Consider the following 22,978-nt stretch of genomic DNA (forward strand, 5'->3'; position numbering starts at 1 on the left):
GCGTCAACGTTTGTGAATGCGCCCTGAAAAAAATTCATCATAGATTGTTCTTGGGTCCGGTCCGAACCATCTGTTGCGGTCTGCCATTTGGTGATGCCTGCTCTACAATGATGGTGATGGCATAGGATATTGTGTGCAAGAGGTCAGCATGGAGATGGCTGTAGAGAAGAAAGTGTTTTTCTGTCTGTTAGTCCCTGTTTTGACGCACCTGTAGCACCTGCCAGAGGGCAACAGGTCAAAGAGTTGTGAGTTTGGGTAAGTATTGCCCTTAATGATCTTGTGAGTTCTGCTGAGGCACCAGGTGGTGTAGATATCCGGCAGTGAGGTGAGAGGGCATCCAATAATAGTAAGTCAGCAGGCTCTCAATGGACGAGTGGTAGAAGGGAAGCAGCAGCTTCCAGTCCAGGTTGTCTTTCCTGAGGACCCCCAGGAAGTCTAGATGCTGCTGGACCTTCTTTATCACTGCTGTGGTGTTGTGTGTCCAGGAGAGGTCAGTGGAGATCCTTACTCCCATTAACTTGAATGAGAGCACTCTCTCAACACACTCGCCTTTGATGTAGAGGGGGTTTAATTGAGCCACAATAAAATAGTAAAAGCCACAATAGCTAAATTTAACCATTGACATTTTTTTTGTTATTTCCATACCTGCTCTATTGTGGCGCTCATGAGGCAGTGATGGTCATTTGTACTGTCAATATTGTAAGCAACACAATAAACTCAAATTAAATTCACAAAATGTCGAGGCGTATGGAAGTCATTTGTCACCCTATCATTGTGGACGGTTGACAGTGTCACATCAAATCTAAAAATTTTACACAAAAGCAAACTGAATAGTTTTCTCTCAAATAATGAAACAAAATAAACATGGAACATGCATTTTAAATGCTTTTTACACTTCGTTATGTTGTACCCTCCTCCACGCTTGTACTCACACAAGGCAAATTCACAGATGAGCTCGGACTGCACTGTTGAGATGGCTGGATTTATTTAACATAATACCTTAGCTTATATTGAACGCAACTTAAAATGCTTATTTCGGCTCTCAATTTCTTCTTCACACAGCCCCTCAACATGTCTACCATCTCCACAGCAGACTACCACAAACTCCTTCAGAAGATGGCAGTGCTGGAGGCAAAAATGCATCGCCTCAAAGTGTTTGTGGAGGTGAATGAAAAATCAGGCAATGAGATGACGCTACCAGTGTCTCCAAACAGTGGACACAAGCGTGTGAACAGACAGCTAGCTCCATCCACCAGCCCTCAGTGGAATTTGCTGGGAACAAATCCCAAAGTGAAGAGTTTTCGCCAAACAGCTGGACCTGACTGCGAACACATTGTTCTCATGCAAGAGGTCGCATCAACACCAAGAAATTAGTCTTGCACTATGACACCGGCAAGAAGAAAGAAACAATTTTATGGACAACAAAAACAAAACATGGGCATTGAACTAAAAAACAGGTTTACCCTACTGTCATCTGACCAACAAGCTTTGGTGGATCATAACACCAGTGAAAGGTATAAAAGTGGACCCTCTCAGCAAATGAGATCAGCTACAGGGCCACAAACACATAACAGACGATGAAGTCTTATTTGGCTTCAAACAACTATGCAGCAGAAAAATACAAAGGTTCTGTGTTTTGCTATTGACATGGTTTCTGATATTTCGGAAAAGGTCCAGATGATCACTGCTGAACATTCGACTGTTAGACCAGTTAGAATTCACACAGGAGCATTTGACGTGTTTAATAAATAGTCAGAGATACTGAAGCAAGACTTTATTGACCTCCAAAAAATGCAATCTCTGAAGGTGGAGGTGTTTTTGAGAGGAGCTCTGCCTACAGTCCGTCATGGGGATGAGTGCTTCAACCAGATAAAGCCGCGGCCAAGATGGCTGAGAAGCATTTGTGCTCATCTTTTCCAACGCAATGGGATTTAGCTTACTGGGCAGGGGATCAAATTACTGACTGCCAAATTGTCTAAAGTGTGCATCACACACGCTACATTCCTAAAACAATAGCCATGTTTATCGATAACAACAGAACTTTTCCTTTCAGCTTTACCTTCAGGGGTTGCCACAACAAATCAGTTGCCTCCATCTAACCCTGTCCTGTGCATCCTCTGCTCTCACTCTAACTACTTTTATGTCCTCCTTAACTACATCCAAAAACCTCCTTTTTTGGTCTTCCTCTAGGCCTCTAGCCTGGCACTTGGAAACTCAGCATGCTTCTGCCAATATACTCACAATCTCTTCTTTGGACATGTCCAAACCATCTCAGTCTAGCCTAACCCTCTAACGTGTGCTGTCCCGCTGATGAACAAATTCCTGATCCTATCAATCTTGGTCACTCACAAAGAGAACCTCAGCATCTTCATCTCTGCCTCGTGTCTTTTTCTCAGTGGCACAGTCTCCCGACCAGACAACATTGCTGGTCTCGCCACAGTTCTATAAATCTTTCCTTCAAATTTAGCTGAAACTCTTCTATCGCACATCACACCTAACACTTTTCTCCACCTGTTACAGCCTGCCTGCACAAGCTTCTTCACTTCTTTTCCACACTATCCATTGCTCTGGACTGAAGACCCTCAATACTTAAACTCCTCCACATTCTTGGTCTCTTCTCCCTGTAAGCACACACTTCCACTTGGGTCCTTCTCATTTACACACAGGGCAATCCTCCATGCCTCCAGCTTCTCCTCCACCTGGTCCCTGCTCTCATTACAGATCACAATGTCATCTGCAAACATCATAGTCCATGGAGATTCCTGTCTAACCTCGTCTTTCATCCTGTCCATTACCAGTGAGAACAAGAAGGGACTCAGAGCTGATTCCTGATGTAGACCCACCGCCACCTTGAACTCGTCCGTCACACCTACAGCACAGCTCACCACAGTCTTACAGTCCTCATACATGTCCTGCACCACTTGAACATACTTCTCTGCTCCTCGAGACTTCATTATACATAACCGCAGTTCCTCTCTGGGCACCCTGTCATAAGCTTTCTCCAGCTCTACAAAGACACAATAAGATAAAGATAAGATAAGATGTCCTTTATTAGTCCCACAATGGGGAAATTTGAGGTGTTACAGCAGCAAAGATATAGATCACACAGAGTCGGCGGCGTAATGTAGCCGTTAATGTATAACATTAGCAGCAGACATTCAGAAAAAGCATGCAAATATACACAGTATAAACGTATCTAAGTGTAAGGAAACACTCATAATGTTTGTCCATTATACGGAGGGGGAAACGCTGTAATGATAAAAACTACTGAATGATTGAAAATACTGCAATCATAAAAATATTGCGATGATAAAAGTACTGTAATGGTAAGAGTGCTGAAATGATAGAAAAGTACTGCATGATAGAAAATACTGCAATGGTAAAAGTACTGTAATAGTAAAAGTACTGCAACGATAGAAAAATACTGCAATGATGAGAGTACTGCAATGGTAAAAGTACTGCAATGGTAAAAGTACTGTAATAGTAAAAGTACCGCAATGATAGAAAAATACTGCAATGATAAAAGTACTGTAATAGTGAACATCCTGCAGTGGTAGAAATACTACAGTGATAGAAGTATTGTAATAAGAATACTGTAATGGTAAACAAAATACATCATTGGTCAATATTTAAGTACACCCTTGGCTGAAAGTACAGTAGTAGTTAATATTGCATCCTAGGACTGCACAATTGCACTAATGCCCTCCCGTTTGTAGGCCTGACCCAATGTTCTTGTTAAAAAGTCTGACAGCAGTTGGCAGGAAGGAGCGGCGAAATCTCTCTTTGGTACAGCGAGGGTGTAAAAGTCTGTCACTGAAGGAGCTGTAAAGTGTTCTCAGAGTGTCATTGAATGGGTGGGCTGGTTTGTCCAGCATTGATGACAGTTTTGCCGTCATCCTTCTGCCCCCCACTGAGTCCACAGAGTCCAGGGAGCAGCCCAGGACAGAGCTGGCCCTCCTCACCAGTTTGTCCAGTCTCTTTTTGTCTCGGCCCGAGATGCCTCCTGCCCAGGAGACCACTCCATAGAAGATGACTGATGAAACCACCGAGTCATAGAAGTTCCTGAGGAGTGTTCCCCGAACGCCAAAGGACCTCAGCCGCCTGAGTAGGAAGAGTCTGCTCTGACCCTTCCTATAGAGAGCGTCTGTGTTGTCGCTCCAGTCCAGTTTATTGTTCAGATGAACACCCAGGTACTTGTAAGTTGAGACCCTCTCAACGTCTGTTCCCTGGATATTCACTGGTGCAGGTGGAGAGTGCAGACGCTTGCGGAAATCCACCACCAGCTCTTTGGATTTCCCAGCGTTGATTTGGAGGCGGTTCTGCTGACACCAGTCCACGAACCCCTGCGTAACCCCTCTGTACTCCCGATCGTCATCGTCAGTGATGAGGCCGACAATCGCAGAGTCATCAGAGAACTTCTGCAGGTGACAGGTTGTGGAATTGTATTTGTAGTCCGAGGTGTAGAGGGTGAACAGGAAGGGAGCCAGCACAGTTCCCTGCGGCGCTCCCGTGCTGCAGAGGAGCACGTCAGACACACAGTCCTGTGTTCTCACGTACTGTGGCCGGTTTGTGAGGTAGTTGTGAATCCATGTGATGAGGTGGTGGGCCACTCCCGCCTGCTCCAGCTTGTCTCCCAATAAGGCGGGCTGGATGGTGTTGAAAGCACTTGAGAAATCAAAGAACATGATCCTCACCGTGCCCCCCGCCTTCTCCAGGTGGAAGAGTGAAGTGTGGAGCAGGTAGATGATGGCATCATCCACACTGATGCCAGGCTGGTATGCAAACTGGAGTGGGTCCATTGAGGAGCTGACCAGGGGGCGCAGATGGACGAGGACCAGTCTCTCCAGGGTCTTCATCAGATGAGACGTCAGCGCCACTGGTCTGAAGTTGTTGAGCTCCTTCGGATGGGGTGTCTTTGGAACCGGAACCAGGCAGGATGTTTTCCACAGCTGGGGGACTCTGCCCAGCTTCAAGCTCAGGTTGAACATGTGCTGGACGATTCCACACAGCTGGTCTGCGCAGGATTTGAGGAGCTGGGAGCTGATCCCATCTGGGCCTGCCGCCTTCCTCGCCTTCATCTTCCTCAGCTGGTTCTTCACCTGAGATGTTGTGAGGAACAAGGCTGAGCAGGAGGAAGTGGTGGTTGTCTGATGAGGCTGGGAACTGGAGCCTGTGGAGAGAGAGAGGGGCGAGAGAGGGGGAGAGAGGGTCTTGTTCGCAGTGGCAGGAGGGGTGGGTGGGGGCTGCATCAGGGAAGCTTGAGCGGGGTCAGACATTTGATCAAACCTATTGAAAAATAGGTTCAACTCATTTGCCCACTGAAGCCCCCCCCCCCTTCTGGGTCTTACCTGCTTGTCCGTGGCCTGAGATGGTCTTCAGGCCCCTCCAGACATCCCTGGCATTGTTCCGCTGCAGTTGTTCTTCCATCCGCATCCTGTAGGACTTTTTCCCCTCTCGGATCCTCCTTCTCAGCTGACGCTGCACTCTCTTCAGCTCGTCCTTGTCGCCTGAAACAAAAGCCCTCTTTTTCTCCTTCAGGAGAGCTTTAATGTCCGGTGTGATCCAGGGTTTGTTGTTGGAGAAACATCTTACAGTCCTGGTGGGAATGGTGTTCTCCATGCAGAAGTTAATATAGTCTGTAACTGTGTCTGTTAGACCATTAATGTCCTCACCGTGAGCTTCGCTGAATACCTCCCACACAGTTGTGTTGAAACAGTCCTTCAAGGCCTCCTCGGCTTCTCCGGACCATCGCTGAACTGTGCGTGTCACAGCTGGCTGCCTGCGGACGAGAGGTTTGTACACAGGCAGGAGAGCAACCAAGTTGTGGTCAGCTTTGCCCAGCGGGGGGAGGGGCAGTGACGTGTACGCCTCCTTGGTGTTGGCATAGAAGAGGTCCAATATTTTATTGTCTCTGGTTTGGCATGTTACATATTGTGTGAATGAAGGCAGAGAGGAGGAAGGAGAAGCATGATTGAAGTCACCAGAGATAAGGAACAAGGCATTTGGGTGCTGTGTTTGTAGCCTGCTCACAGCTGCATTCAGTACATCACAGGCTGTCTCACCGTTAGCAGAGGGAGGCACGTACGCCGCTACCGCGATCACATGACTGAACTCTCGCGGTAAATAGACCGGACGCATGCTAACAGCTATCATCTCAATGTCCCGACTGCAAAGTTGATCCTTAACAGTTATATGCCCAGGGTTACACCATCTATCATTAACAAACACAGCCAGCCCTCCCCCTTTTCTCTTACCGCTCTCCAGTGTCCTGTCCGCGCGTAGTATTTGGAAGCCGTCCAATTCCACGACGGCGTCCGGCGTTAGCTCTGTTAGCCACGACTCCGTGAACACCAGCAAGCTAGCCTCCCGGACAATCCTCTCGTGCCGGGTTAGCGCTGTTAGCTCGTCCATTTTGTTGGAGAGGGATCGAACATTCCCCATAATAACGGACGGGAGGACGGGGTGATATCGTCTCCTCCTTGCCTGGCGTTTAGCCCCCGCACGACATCCCCGTCTCTTCCTCCTCAGCTCGCGGGGAATATCGGGTCTCGCTCCGGGAGCCCACGCGGGGTTAGCACGGAGTGCTAACAGCTGATCTCTTGTGTACACGATCGATCCGTAGCTCCGAGTTTCGTCTCCGGACACGATCGCGCAAAAAACAGCCCCCAACAGTAGTAAAACCACCGCAAGTTGGATGTCCATTGCTGAGGTGAGGTAAAAATAAAATAAAAAAGGGTAAAGGGAAAAAACACACGAAAAAGGCTCAATAGTGAGCCACGCTGCTGTAAACAGGCAGCCACTCGCGCGGCGCCGGAACCGGAAATGGAGAATGCAGCCCCTTCTGACCTTCTCTGCACTTCTCTATCAACATCGTCAAAGCAAATATTGCATCTGTTGTACTCTTTTTTGGCATAAAGCCATAGTGCTGCTCACAGATGTTTACCTCTGCCCTCAGTCTAGATTCCACTACTCTTTCCCACAGCTCCATTGTGTGGCTCATCAGCTTTATTTCTCTGAAGTTGCCACAACTCTGCACATCTCCCTTGTTCTTAAAAATGGTCACCAGCGCACTTCTCCTCCAGTCCTCAGGTATCTTCTCACTATCTAAGATCCTGTTGATCAACCCAGTCATAAATTCTACTACTACCTCTCCTAGACACTTCCATAACTCCACGGGTATGTCGTCAAGGCCGAGTGCCTTTCCACTCTTCAATGCCCTTCTCACTTCATCCTAACTGATCTTTGCTACTTCTTGGTCCACACCAGTCACCTCTTCATTCTTTCCTTTTCCTCATTCATCAACTCTTCAAAGTGTTCTTTCCATCTCCTAATCACACTACTGGCATCTGTCAACACACTTCCATCCCTATCCTTTATTACCCTAACCTGCTGCACGTCCTTTCCATCTCTGTCTCTCTGCCTTGCCAACCTGTGTAGATCGGTCTCTTCCTCCTTACTGTCCAACCTCGCATACAAGTCATCGTAAGCCCCTTGTTTGGCTTTCGCCACTTCTACTTTTGCCTTCTGCTGCATGTCCCTGTACTCCTGTCTACTTTCTTCAGTCCTCTCACCGTACCATTTCTTCTTAGCTAACCTCTTTCTCTGGATCCATTTCCGCACCTCCTCATTCCACCACCAAGTCTCATTATCTCCTTTCCTTTCAGATGACGCACCAAGGACTTTCCTACCTGTCACTCTGATCACATTTGCTGTAATTATCCAGTCATCGAGAAGCACCTCGTGACCATCAAGAGCCCGTCTCAACACCTTCCAGAAAGTCATACAACATTCTTCCCTTTTCAACTTCCACCATTTCGTCCTCTGCTCTGCCTTTGCCTTTAAAGGATAATGTAAATGGCAGTCAATTTAAAACTGAACAAAGAGTAGACTGCTAGGAGCCACTTTTGTGATCCCGGCATGGAAGTCCATTGTTTCAGAGGGGTCTCGTTCACACCTCCTGTGGTGCAGCTGTGATCCAATCTTCCTGCATTCCAATCCTGAGGGTCTGGTCATTAGCATGGTCTAAACTTCAGTTGCACTTAAAGGATTTCATACATTTGACTATTAAAGGAATATAAGAGTTTGAGCTTAACATAGTTCATTAGATGTTGGTGCATCCAATGTATGAAAATGTGATATTGTAAAATGCTGAGAGTGTGACTGGTGAAGCGAAACTGGTTGCGGGGGTTGTGCAAGAATGGAATGTTTTAGAAGCAGAAGGTGCTGAGCGAGACGAGATGACTACGGGAAGGAGCGGCCATCGGGGGATCGCACGCAGGAGGAGCCACGGGATTCGGCGGGAGGAGAAAGACCAATGAGAGCGAGCTAAAGTTAACTGCAATACACATAGCCAATAGAATCATGCCAGGATGCCTTTGTCTGTGCCATTTGCATGTTGTATAGTATGAATCATTACTGGGCAACTCGGAGGTAGAACACATTCGCTGGTGGCAAGAGAGGTGTAGAGTTGTATTGAGAGGGACCCGAGACCCAGGTGCCATGTAGAAAATCTGTATTGGGAATAAATCCACTTTGTGCGTGAAAATGCCGGCTTCCTGATACCTTTCTATTGCAGAACGAGCGCGCATATTGTTGGATGAGTGAGAGTTGGGTAAGGTCGCAAATTGGAGTCAGATTACTTATTTGAGTTTACATTGGGTTAAAGTTAAATTCTAACATTGATATCAAGATAAATTCCAACACCTTCTTTGTCATTCTCACCACCAAAGTAATCCTACACACTAACATCCTATACTGTCTTCTACACACTCACCTACCACTACTTTGCATTCATTGATCTCCTTCAGATTACACCGCCTACACAAGATGTAGACTACCTGTGTACTCCTACCGCCACTTCTCGCCTGGATGCCAAACCTGCCGATCACCTCCTCATCACCCCTGTTTCCTGCACCATGTCCATTAAAGTCTGCACCAATGTCCACTCTCACTTGTAGGAATGTTCTGCATCATTTCATCAAGGTCTCACCGAAAGTTCTTTTCCTTCAGCTCACATCCTACCTGTGGCGCATACCCACTAACAACATTGATTACAAGCTTCAGGCTCATCACTCTATCAGACACTCTTTTTACTTCCAGAACGTTCCTAATAAAGTCCTGTTTCACAATAACTCTTACTCCATTTATCTTCCGATTTACACCATGATAGAACAACTTGAACCCTGCTCCTAAACTTCTAGCTTTGCTCGCTTTCCACCAGGTCTTCTGAATACACAGTATGTCCACTTTTCTCCTCTGCATCATGTCAACTAGCTCTGTACCTTTCCCCGTCATACTTCCAACAATCAAAGACCCTCCTCTCAGTCCTAGACCCTTTGTGTTCCTCTTCTCTTTCTCGCTACAAACACACCTTCCTCCTCTCCTTCTTTGACCAACAGTAGTCCAATTTCCACCAGCACCCAGTAGGTCATTATTATTTTTCTTGTAATATGTCACCTGGCACACCAGAGACAATAAAATATTGGACCTTTTCTGTGCAAACACCAAGAAAGCGTACACATAACTGTCCCTCCCTCCGCTGGGCAAAGCAGATCACAACTTGGTGGCTCTCCTGGCTGTGTACAAACCTTTGGTCCGCAGGTAGTCAGGAGTGACACGCACAGTTCAGAGATGGTCTGGAGAGGACAAGGAGGTCTTTGAGGACTGTTTCAACACAACTGTGTGGGAAGTGGTCAGCGAAGCCCACAGGGAGGACATTAATGGTCTAACAGACACCGTTCCAGACTATATTAATTTCTGCATGGAGAACACCATATCCACCAGGACTGTAATATGTTCCTCCAACAATAAACCCTGGATAACACCGGACAGTAAAGCTCTCCTGATGGGTCTTTTGTGTCGGGCAACAAGGAGGAGCTTAAGAGAGTGCAGCGCCAACTGAGAAGGAGGATCAGAGAGGAGAAAAAGTCCTACAGGATGAGGATGGAGGAACAGCTGCAGAAGAACAATGCCAGGGATGTCTGGAGAAGCCTGAAAACCATCAAAGGCTACAGACAACCTAAGACTCAGACGGGGGAACCTTCAGTGGGCAAATGAGTTGAACCTATTTTTCAATAGGTTCGTCAGATGCCTGCCCCTGCTTAGTTCTGTTTCAGCCCTACCAATCCCTCCTGCTGCGAATGACACCCTCTCCCCCCACATTCTTCAGGTCCCAGCAATATCAGACAATCACCACTTCCTCCAGCTCAACCTTGTTCCTCACAACATCTCAGGTGAAGAACCAGCAGAGGAAGATGAAGGCGAGTAAGGCAGCGTTACCAGATAGCATTTGCTCCAAGCTCCTCAAATCCTGCGCAGACCAGCTGTGTGGAATTGTCCAGCACATGTTCAAAATGAGCCTGAAGCTCGGCAGAGTCCGCCAGTTGTGGAAAACAACCTGCCTGGTTTCAGTGCCAAAGACGCCCATCCAAAGGAGCTAAAAAAATTCAGACCAGTGGCATGGACGTCTCAACTGATGAAGACCCTGGAGAGATTGGTCCTCGTCCATCTGCGTCCCCTGGTGAGCTTCTCAATGGACCCACTCCAGTTTGCATACCAGCCTGGCATCAGTGTGGATGATGCCATCATCTACCTGCTCCGCACTTCACTCTCACACCTGGAGAAGGCGGGGAGCACTGTGAGGATCATGTTCTTTGTTTTCTCCAGTGCTTTCAACACCGTCCAGCCCACCCTATTGGGAAACAAGCTGGACCAGCCAGGAGTGGCCCACCACCTCATCACATGGATCCACAACTACCTCACAAACCGGCCTCAGTACGTGAGAACACAGGACTGTGTGTCTGACGTGCTTCTTTGCAGTACGGGGGCGCCACAGGGAACTATTCTGTCTCCCTTCCTGTTCACCTTCTTCACCTCATTACAACACTCCCACCTGTCACCTGCAGAAATTCAATTGTTGGCCTCATCACTGACGGAGACGATCGGGAGTACAGAGAACTTACTCAAGGTTTTGTGGACTGGTGCCTACAGAACCACCTCCAAATCAATGCTGGGAAATTCAAAGAGTTGGTGGTGGATCAGCGTCAGCACTCTCCACCTGCACCAGTGAATATCAAGGGCACGGACGTTGAGAGATTCTCAACTTAGAAGTACCTGGGCGTACATCTGAACAATAAACTGGACTGGCGCAACAATACAGATACTCTCTACAGCAGAGGTATTCAATTAAAAGTCACAGAGGTCCACGACTAAAATTTCTTCCAATTAAAAGGTCCGAACCAAAGTCCAACTTCCCTTAATGTTTAGCCGAAAGATAAAGATAAAGATGTCCTTTATTAGTCCCACAATGGGGAAATTTTTATATAATTTCAATATTTAGTCATTTTCAACAGAGCGCACTTATATGCTAAATATTTAGCAATGTTCCCATTAAAAACCTTTGCCAGTCAAACAAATATAACGTGTTTTTTTCCCATTCAAGAAAATGTGGCTCCGGGAACTTAAGGGTGTCACTTCCAGAAAAAACAGTAAAATATCTCCTGCAGAAATATATCAAGTGCTAAGCATTGAGTTAACATCTTTTACCTTATTTTTCTTAAATCAAAGAGTTATCAGCCTAAAAAAAAAAAACGGAAAGCCTAATTATCCAAGTAAAACAGGTCAACATGTTCAGTACACAATCAGTAAAAATGGCTGTCCTCATGAAAAACTAATTCAAAATGAGCTTTGACACCACCTTTTCTTTTGAATATTTTTTCAACTTCTCTTAATGAGAAAAATGAGTTTGTGACTGCCCTGCCAGTGACTTAAATCTGGGTTGGAACAGAGTCAGGGCCATTGGCATTTGGTAGATTATTTCACACATCTGGGCTTTGTGTTTTACTTTAAATAATGTTTGTGCAACCGCATTTAAGCACTCCTTCACAACTTCCCCATCACTGAATGTTTTTTTATGTTTCCCCAAAATCCATGATACTTTACGTGAACATTCGTTTGCATGCCGCTGGGCTGTAAACGAAAATTTAAAAATCTGTTATACTGCACTCGAAGTTCGATGTTTTTGCCTGCGCTCACCTCAAACTTCAGCGGATATTTTTGCATTAAAGGGCGGTGCTTTGTTTCGTAGTGGCGCTTTGCAATTTTACGACGGTTTCGGAGCTTATGATGCACACTGGTGCTGCAGCCAGAACGAAACAAAATTTCTCCGTCCATTCATTTAAAACAACACGCATCAACATTGCTAAATTTTTAGCAAGGCATACTGTCAGCAGCACTCTCTTCCAGTCTGCTGCGCAATTGGCAGTGGATCGTAAACAAAAGATTTGATTGGCTCAAATCAGTGATGCCTTTTCCTAGAATTGCAGCCTCAACGTTTGCGAATGCGCCCCGAAAAAAATTCATCACAGATTGGTCATGGGTCCGGTCCGAACCATCTGTCGGTCCGGATCCGGACCGCGGTCCGCCATTTGGTGATGCCTGCTCTAGAGGAAGGGTCAGTGCAGACTCTTCCTACTCAGGAGGCTGAGGTCCTTTGGGGTTCAGGGGACACTCCACAGGAACTTCTATGACCCGGTGGTTGCATCGGTCATTTTCCATAGAGTGGTCTCCTGGGCAGCCGGCATCTCAGGCCGGGACAAAAAGAGGCTGGACAAACTGGTGAGGAGGGCCATCTCTGTCCTGGGCTGCTCCCTGGACTCTGTGGACTCAGTGGAGGGCAGGAGGATCATGGCAAAACTATCATCAATGCTGGACAACCCAGCCCACCCACTCATTGACACTCTTAGAACACTCCACAGCTCCTTCAGTGATAGACTGTCACACCCTCGCTGTGCAAAGGAGAGATTTAGCCTGTCCTTCCTGCCGGCTGCTGTCAGACTTTTTAACAAGAACATTAGGTCAGGCCTACAAACGGGCGGGTATTAGTGCAATTGTGCAGTCCTAGGATGCAATACACATTACTACAGTGCTCTATCCAATGCAGTACTTAAATATTGATCAATGCTGAATTTTAAAGATAAAGATGTCCTTTATTTGTCCCACAATGGGGAAATTTGAGGTGTTACAGCAGCAAAGATATAGATCACACAGAGTTGGCGGCGTAATATAGCCGTTAATGTATAACATTAGCAGCAGACATTCATAAAAAGCATGCAAATATACACAGTATAAACGTATATAAGTGTAAGGAAACACTCCTAATGCCTGTCCATTATACAGAGGGGGAAACGCTGTAATGATAAAAACTACTGAATGATTGAAAATACTGCAATGATAAAAATATTGCAATGATAAAAGTACTGTAATGGTAAGAGTCCTGAAATGATAGAAAAGTACTACAATGATAGAAAATACTGCAATGATAAAAGTACTGTAGTGGTAAAAAGTACTGCAATGATAGGAAATACTGCAATGATAAAAGTACTGTAATGGTAAAATATACTGCAATGATAAAATATACCGCAATGATAAAAGTACTGTAATAGTAAAAGTACTGCAATGATAGGAAATACTGCAATGATAAAAGTACTGTAATGATAAAATATACTGCAATGATAAAAGTACTGTAATAGTGAACGTACTGCAATGGTAGAAATACTGCAGTGCTAAAAGTACTGTAATAAGAATACTGTGATGGTAAACAAAGTACATCATTGGTCAATATTTAAGTACACCGTTGGCTGGAAGTACAGTAGTAGTGTATATTGCATCCTTGGACTGCACAATTGCACTAATGCCCGCCCGTTTGTAGGCCTGAACTAATGTTCTTGTTAAAAAGTCTGACAGCAGCCGGCAGGAAGGAGCGGCGAAATCTCTCTTTGGTACAGCGAGGGTGTAAGAGTCTGTCACTGAAGGAGCTGTGGAGTGTTCTAAGAGTGTCATTGAGTGGGTAGGCTGGGTTGTCCAGCATTGATGACAGTTTTGCCGTCATCCTCCTGCCGCCCACTGAGTCCACAGAGTCCAGGGAGCAGCCCAGGAAAGAGCTGGCCCTCCTCACTCGTTTGTCCAGTCTCATTTTGTCCCGGCCCGAGATGCCTCCTGCCCAGGAGACCACTCCATAGAAAATGACTGATGAAACCACCGAGTCATAGAAGTTCCTGAGGAGTGTTCCCCAAATGCCGAAGGACCTCAGCCTCCTTAGTAGGAAGAGTCTGCTCTGACCCTTCCTATAGAGAGCGTCTGTGTTGTCGCTCCAGTCCAGTTTATTGTTCAGATGAACACCCAGGTACTTGTAATTTGAGACCCTCTCAACGTCTGTTCCCTGGATATTCACTGGTGCAGGTGGAGAGTGCAGACGCTTGCAGAAATCCACCACCAGCTCTTTGGATTTCCCAGCGTTGATTTGGAGGCGGTTCTGCTGACACCAGTCCACAAAACCCTGCGCAACCACTCTGTACTTCCGATCGTCACCGTCAGTGATGAGGCCGACAATCACAGAGTCATCAGAGAACTTCTGCAGATGACAGGTTGTGGAATTGTATTTGTAGTCCGAGGTGTAGAGGGTGAACAGGAAGGGAGCCAGAACAGTTCCCTGCGGCGCTCCCGTGCTGCAGAGCAGCACGTCAGACACACAGTCCTGTGTTCTCACGTACTGTGGCCGGTTTGTGAGGTAGTCTTGGATCCATGTGATGAGGTGGTGGGCCACTCCCGCCTGCTCCAGCTTGTCTCCCAATAAGGTGGGCTGGATGGTGTTGAAGGCACTGGAGAAATTAAAGAACATGATCCTCACCGTGCCCCCCGCCTTCTCCAGGTGGGAGAGTGAAGTGTGGAGCAGGTAGATGATGGCATCATCCACACTGATGCCAGGCTGGTATGTTTACCATTACAGTATTATTATCATTACAGTACTTTTATCATTGCAGTACTTTTACTATTACAGTACTTTTATCATTGCAGTATTGTCTATCATTCAGTACTTTTTTTATCATTGCAGCGTTGTTATTTATTTCCCCTCTGTACCATGGTGTTGGAGAGCCTAGGGTGGACTCTATCAGTGACTTGGTTCAAAGGGGATATGCTCTTTTCACCCCCGGGTGTCGGTCACAAGGATGAGTCCACGATGTGGGTTGGCAGTTTTAATGGCTTATCTTCAACCAACATGTAACAGCACAGGCAACAGGCTGTCAACAGTGTGAGCTAGTGTACAAGTGCACATGTGGCACTGAGCTCGTGAAGCAGTGAGCATATGAAGCAGTGAGCATGAGGAGCAGTGAGCATGTGAAGCAGTGAGCATGTGAAGCAGTGAGCATGTGGTTCTGTAACAGAAAGAAACAGCACATAAGTAAGTATATGGCTCAACTCAACAGAATAGCAGCTGTAAAATGGACTTGCATGCGCAAACAACATAAATCCAAATAAGACACACATCGACTGCGTCAATAAACAGTTGCCAACTACGGCCGCGGACGGCGCACAATGGCGGCGGCATAGGGGTATAAAACTAAACAAAAAACTATACAAATGCCCTAGTGGAGCACAACCTCCTTTATATAACTAACACACCGAGGGTAACATTTAGACATTCACACACCGAGCTAAAGACATACATTCAGTGACGCGGCGAACTTCAAAGGGAGCTCAGCGACGTAGCACGGCAAGAAGCACAGCGGTGACGCACAACGACAAACCGGACTAATCAGGAGTAGACATGACGCGACGCGATGAATAAACACTGTAAACAAATTAATACACCAGTGTACTCACTTGAGGTCAGGAACGCACACGACCACTGAGGCATCAAAACACATCACATGCTAGTGGCGATCGGCTAACAACTGCTGCGCAACAGGCAGTTGTCAGTAACCCGTATGCGGGCGCTTCTCGCGAGAGCTCGGCACCGACGCGACTCTAATCACACAACAAGCACACTAAACCATGACAACATTCAACTTCAGGAACCTTTCTAACACATGGACAGACATTAGGAGTGTTTCCTTACACTTTTATATGTTGTGGGATGTAAGTGTGTATATACATGGGGATCTGTGTATATACATGTATACTGTGAATATTTGCATGCTTTTTATGAATGTCTGCTGCTAATGTTATACATTAACGGCTACATTAAGCCACCGCCTCTGTGTGATCTGTTTCTTTGCTGCTGTAACACTGCAAATTTCCCCATTGTGGGACTATTAAAGGTCATCTTTATCTTTATCTTTATAAATAAAACTGCCTTGCCTTGCTTTGCCTCGCCTTATCCAGCATTGTCCCGCACGTACATACTGGTCTGTTGTCAAATGACTGTGACCTCAAACCATCACCAACAAAGGGTGCTCTGAGGGTGCAGTGTAATGCTCACAATCAGTGCAGACTCTGTTGTCTCAAACATCACCAAAAGTGGGTGCCAAAACACTGTGGAATGAAATGATCCCAGTCAGTCCAGCGGAGTGCTCATGAAAGTCACAGAACATGTACAGATTTTTGGAACTAGGTCCGCGCATAAGGCACTCTGTCCATCTTGGAGAAAATTTGGGACTTCTAGGTGCGCCCTATGGTCGTGAAAATATGGGATACTGATAAAAGGTAATAGGCCTAACATGTTTAAAAGATGAAGTGGATCTGTCACTCCCCATATGACAAAAGTCTGTATGGCACACATCATATCCTCCTTATATAAATAGAGTAGGATTATTGTCCATAAGGAAAGTATATGTCAAATAAAAGACAAATTATGGCCACTTTCACACTCAAATGAACACCTAAATCATATGGGGGATTTTCAAACTTTTATGTGAATATTACATGTTGTACATCCATCCATCCATTATCTGTACCGCTTCTCCTCACGTGGGTCGGGGGGGTTGCTGAAGCCAATCCCAGCTATCTTCGGGCAGTAGGCGGGGGACACCCTGAACTGGTTGCCAGCCAATTGCAGGGTACATTCTACATGTATGCAATCTAAAATCTAAAAAGAATATATTCAGGTTTATTGAGGAAATCAGTTACATTCAATATCCACATCTAGTAAATTCTTTTTACACATATTTAAACACATTTTTAATAAGTTAGTAGTGTAACCCCAAATTTAGGGACATGACAACGGACTGGTTACCAACATTTTTTATTCCAGGCACTCTCGCCTTGTCCAGGTGTACCTCGTTGCCCGCGCCTTGCCCAGGTGGACCTCGTTGCCCCGTAAGTTTGCTTGTGTTTATGTCCTATGGTTTATTTAAGTCTTTGCCGGTTGATTGTGGATGTTTTGCTAACCAGTCGGTCACCGGGCCACCACCAAAATCCCTCCATCCATTATCTGTAAAGCTTCTCCTCACTGGGGTTGCAGGGGGTGCTGGAGCCTATCCCAGCTATCTTCGGGCAGTAGGCGGGGAACACCCTGAACTGACCAGTCAATCGCACGGCACACATAGACAAACAACCATCCGCGCTCACACTCACACCTAGGAGCAATTTAGAGTGTGTAATCAACTTGCCACGCATGTTTTTGGAATGTGGGAGGAAACCAGTGTACCCGGAGGAAACCCACGCAGGTATGGGGAGAACATGCAAACACCAAAATCCACATCAGTTATTTTTATTGATATGGGTGACCAAATGACCAAATCCAAACATTCCTTTCCAATGACAACATGCTATGATTGTTCTGATTTAAATGGAAAAACATTTTCTTTCCTGCCAAAATGGCATCATTTCCATTTGGCGCACTACATTGAAAAGAGCTTTGATCTTATTGCCTGAGTTTCTTGTTATTTGAGTCTTGCTTTTTATGGAGGGTGTTAATTTAGTGGTTTGGTAATTTCACGCGTTTGTTTTTTGGATAAATGAATTCGTTTTGCAATACGCCTGCTTCCGTGTACTTAGGCTTTGCACTTTTGCCTTGACAGAAGCTGTGTTCAGGGTCAACCAGTGAAAGTTCATGTCAAGTTAAATGGCCTCTGATTAATCCCAGTTTTTTTTTTTTTACATTCACTGTATATGTTTTAATTTTGTCATTCTATCAGGCATACTACAACAGGAATTCCTAATACAGCACAGCCATGAGTTCAAACAGAGGCTGTTCTCGATGTGAGAAACCTCCAGTTTGTTCACATTACTGTTGCCGGTCCTTCTCTCTGGAATGACCTACCAGTGAATGTTCGGCATGGCCCTTCTCATTCCACTTTTAAAACTCATTTGAAGACACATTTTTATTCTTTGACTTTTGACTCAACATGAGACTGGTGCTGTTTTGCTATTTTTTTGGTATCTATTGTTCATGTGTTTTAATTTGTGCTCTAATTTCCCACTAATTTATATTCCACCATATGCAAAGCGCTTTGTCACATCTCCAGCTGTTGTGAAATGCGCTATATAAAGTTGTATTGTGTAAATGTAGATATTTTCACATGTTTGCATCTTTTTCCCGGTATAAAAACGTAGACTTAACCCTTTTCCAGGTTCACGTTGTCAAAATAAAACCGCAAAGATCTGCAATTTAAGTGTGTTTAATGCCATGAATAAAAGACTGGTTGGTTCTTGGTAACTTGAATGGTTGATTATTCGTATAGCTCTTTTTTTATGTTTATGGATAGGTTGTGTATTTGTTTTATATGAATTTCCCCATATCTCCACGCAATAGGTCAGGTATGACAGGAATAATGAACAATACAATGTGTAAAATAATTCCTTTTTAGGAGGTTCTTGTTTTTATAGTTTCAGATATTTTACTTTTAACATTATGGATTTGTGATTTCCATCATAATTTTCCATCTATAATAACGACAAAAAAATGCAATTTAATGTCCTGTAATCTCAACCAGGTATTTAATTGGAGTTGTGCTAAAGATTTTGAAATTTGTCAAATTCAAACAATTTATCTGCGTCAAACCATTTTTTTTTTTACAAATTTAAATTATTTTCTACAGTAGTCAGAAGCTTCTCCTGAGCAATACAATGTTATATCATCAGCAAATGGGATTTTTCTAGGTGCTTTAGAGCAGCAGATATCATTAATATATAGTATAAACAATTTGGGACGAAGCACAGACCCGTGGGGAACCTTGTGAGTTATCTTCAGCAGGTTCGATTTTACGTTGTTTAACTGCACATACTGATTTCTTTCATCTAGTAACTTTTTATCCATTTATATGATAAACCCCATACCATATTTCTAAATTTTTTCCATTAAAATATTTTGATCTATTGTGTCATAAGCTTTTTATAAGACAATGAAAATCCCAAGAGTAATTTTGTTTGATCTATACTAGTAGCAATGTCTTCCACAAGTACTATTACTGCTATAGAGGAGGATCTTATTTCTCTGAAACCTTATTGATTTTCGCTTAAAAGATTGTGCTTTTCCATAAAGTTGTCGAGTCTGCACGAGAAAAAAATTTCTAGAATTTTTGAGAACTGTGCCAGCAGTAATATTGGACTGTAGTTTGTGAGTAAATGTTTATTTCCAGTTTTCAGAATAGTTTTAGCTGTATTCAATTTTGATGGGATGAAACCAGATTTGAAGGATGAGTTACAAATCTATGTGAATGGTTGCAGGATGTCCATCCATCTTCTGTACCACTTCTCCTCACTCGAGTCGCGGGGGGTGCTGGAGCCTATCCCAGCTATCTTCAGGTAGTAGGCGGGGGACACCCTGAACTGGTTGCCAGCCAATTGCAGGGCACACAGAGACGAACACCCATCCACGCTCACACTCATACCTAGGGGCAATTTAGAGTGTTCAATCGGCCTGCCATGCATGTTTTCGGAATGTGGGAGGAAACCGGAGTACCCGGAGGAAACCCACGCAAGCACGGGGAGAGCATGCAAACTCCACACAGGATGGCCGGAGCCGGGATCGAACCCACACCCGATGCTGTCTCTCACTGTGAGGCCATCGTGCAAACCAGTCGTCCAGCGTGCCGCCTGTTTGCAGGATGTATTCTATAATATTTTTTAATCAAAATCATATCAATGTTAAAACAGTCAGTACATTATTTGGTTTTAATTGTTTTTACAACCTTTAATATTGCTATATCATTTACAGCACTAAGGAACATAAGAATTATTAACACATTTATTTATTTCATATTATTTATTGGATCAGGAATTTCTGTTGCTAATTTACAACCAAATTAAGTAAAAATAATTATTGAATTTGTTGGTTTATTTTTAATTATATCAATTACAATATTTTTATGTTCTATAATTGTTTTTTTATGTTATTTATTATATAATTCAATATTCTCCACCTTTACTGTGTCGGTCACTGATGGTGTTGTGGTACATCCGCCTGACTTGTGTGCGAGCGGCGTGGGATCGGTTCCCACTCGGTGACGGTGTCTATGTCTGCCCTGTGACTGGCTGGCAACTTGTTTAGGGGGTGGTCAGCTGGGATAGGATCCAGCACCCTCCCGCGAACCTATACAGAATAAATGGTGTGTGTGGTGGTTCGGGTTTGGGGGACCTGGCGAGTTATGTGTTTCAGGACTCCGGCGGTTTCCATCAGCCATCCAGGCACGCCTCCGGCTTTCGTAGGCGTCGGCTCCTGCGCACCTGCAGCCCATCAGCGGCAATCACCGCCATCTTAAAACCCAGCGTCGCCAGGAGCCAGACGCCGGATTATCCCGTGACCAACCGTGGTATTTGGCTCACATCGTCGCTCTCCTCAGGAACGCCTATCACCTGGTCTGTATTCGTGAAGGCGACGAATGGAAGACGGCCTTCAACACCCCCCTGGGCCACTTCGAGTATCTCGTAATGCCATTCGGGCTCACGAACGCCCCGGCTGTCTTCCAAGCCTTAATGACCGATATTCTCCGCGACATGCTGAACCGCTTTGTTTTTGTATACCTGGATGACATTCTCATCTTCTCCAGAACACTCCAGGATCATCGTCGACACGTCCGTTTGGTGTTACAGCGGCTCCTCGAAAACCGCATGTTTGTCAAGCCCGAGAAGTGCGAGTTCCATGTCCCTTCAGTGCACTTCTTGGGATACATCATCGCCCAGGGCCAAATCCAGCCAGATCCCGCCAAGATCCAGGCGGTGGTGGAGTGGCCCACGCCCGCCACCCGCAAAGAGCTTCAGCGCTTCTTGGGCTTCGCCAATTTCTACCGCCGCTTTATCCGCAACTATAGCAAGGTAGCCAGCCCTCTCACCGCGCTCACCTCCACTTCCACCCCCTTCCAGTGGACCCCGGCGGCGTCCCGAGCCTTCGATCATCTCAAGGAAGCCTTCACTAGCGCTCCGGTGCTTAAACATCCCGATCCCTCACATCAGTTCATCATCGAGGTGGACGCTTCCGACACCGGAGCAGGGGCCGTTCTCTCTCAACGGGATCCCAAAACACAAAAGATTCACCCCTGTGCTTTCTTCTCCCGACGCCTGTCCCCAGCGGAGAGGAACTACGACGTCGGAAATCGCGACATTGGCTGGAGGGCACCTCGATTCACTTTCTGGTATGGACGGACCATAAGAACCTTGCCTACCTGCAGTCCGCCAAGCGGATGAACCCTCGCCAGGCTCGCTGGAACCTCTTTCTGAGCCGCTTCAACTTTTCCCTCTCCTTTCGCCCCGGCTCAAACAACGGCAAGGCTGACGCCCTCTCCCGCATGTTCTCGCCTCCCGCCAGTCCAGACACACCGGAACCCATCCTGCCGCCCTCGTGCCTCCTGGGAGCGGCCGTCTGGGAGATCGAGCACACGGTGAGAGAGGCTTAACGGAAGCAACCCGATCCCCGGCCGGGCCCCTCCGACCGTCTCTATGTCCCCGACGCCGTGCGGTCCCAGGTTCTCCAGTGGGGGCACTCGTCCTCGCTCACATGCCATCCGGGCGTTACTCGCACCCTCCGGTTCATCCAAGAACACTTCTGGTGGCCCAGCATGGCCAAGGACACGCGAGAGTTTGTACTGGCATGTTCGGTTTGTGCTCGAGGGAAGGCTTCTCACTCAGCCCCGGCCGGGCCCCTCCGACCGTCTCTATGTCCCCGACGCCGTGCGGTCCCAGGTTCTCCAGTGGGGGCACTCGTCCTCGCTCACATGCCATCCGGGCGTTACTCGCACCCTCCGGTTCATCCAAGAACACTTCTGGTGGCCCAGCATGGCCAAGGACATGCGAGAGTTTGTACTGGCATGTTCGGTTTGTGCTCGAGGGAAGGCTTCTCACTCAGCCCCGGCGGTTCTCCTCCGTCCCCTGCCTATCCCGAGCCGTCCCTGGTCCCACATCGCCGTGGATTTTGTCACAGGCCTCCCCCCATCCGATGGACACACGGTCATACTCACTATCATCGACCGCTTCTCCAAGAGTGTGCACTACGTTCCCCTTTCCAAGTTGCCCACCGCTCTGGAGACAGCCAAACTTCTCACCCAGCACGTCTTCCGACTCCACGGCATCCCGTTGGACATAGTCTCCAACAGAGGTCCCCAGTTCTCGTCACAGGTCTGGAAAGAATTTTGCAAGGCAGTGGGCGCCACGGCCAGTCTCTCCTCCGGTTACCATCCCCAGACCAACGGGCAGACCGAGCGGGCCAACCAAGACCCGGAGGCGGCGCTGACGTGCGTGGTGGCCAGTAACCCGGTGTCATGGAGCGAGGCTCTGCCGTGGATCGAGTACGCCCACAACTCCCTCTCCTGCACCGCCACAGGTATGTCTCCCTTCATGGCCTGTCTCGGCTACAAACCCCGCTTATTCGGAGAACAGGAGCATGCCGTGGCGGTTCCCTCCGTCGAGGAGCACCTCCGTCGGGTCAAAGGAGTCTGGGCCGAGGTGGAGGCTTCCCTCACCCGTTCGGCGCAGCGGAACAAGCGCCTAGCCGACCGCCATCGAACTCCGGCTCCAGAATACAAGCCCGGCCAGATGGTCTGGCTCTCGTCTCGCGACCTTCCCTTGCAGGCTGATTCACGTAAGCTGTCCCCTCGATACATTGGTCCCTTCCCCATCACCAAGATAATTAACCCGTGCTCCGTCAGGCTCAAGCTTCCCGACTCCCTAAAGATTCATCCCACATTTCAGGTCTCTCTCCTCAAGCCAGTTTCCTCCAGCCCTCTGAGCCCTCCGACCGTCTCCCCTCCACCCCCCCTGATGATCG

The 22,978-nt window shown here is 46.7% G+C and overlaps 1 protein-coding gene across 1 annotated transcript; it reads right to left on the reverse strand.

Annotated features, from left to right (window-relative positions):
* Nucleotides 1-2,582: 2,582 nt before the first annotated feature.
* Nucleotides 2,583-6,651, reverse strand: LOC148335889 (uncharacterized). The gene is made up of 3 exons (XM_088298983.1): nt 5,349-6,651; nt 4,262-5,170; nt 2,583-3,007 (listed from the first exon to the last, which is right to left on the reverse strand). The coding sequence occupies exons 1-3, from the start codon at nt 6,439-6,441 to the stop codon at nt 2,583-2,585; spliced, it is 2,427 nt and encodes an 808-aa protein (XP_088155109.1). The 5' UTR covers nt 6,442-6,651.
* Between the last annotated feature and the right edge of the window lie 16,327 nt (nt 6,652-22,978).

This window comes from Idiotropiscis lumnitzeri, chromosome 6, assembly GCF_059441095.1.
Source record: "Idiotropiscis lumnitzeri isolate Australia: NSW breed Sydney's pygmy pipehorse chromosome 6, RoL_Ilum_1.0, whole genome shotgun sequence".
Classification (NCBI taxonomy): Eukaryota; Metazoa; Chordata; class Actinopteri; order Syngnathiformes; family Syngnathidae; genus Idiotropiscis; species Idiotropiscis lumnitzeri.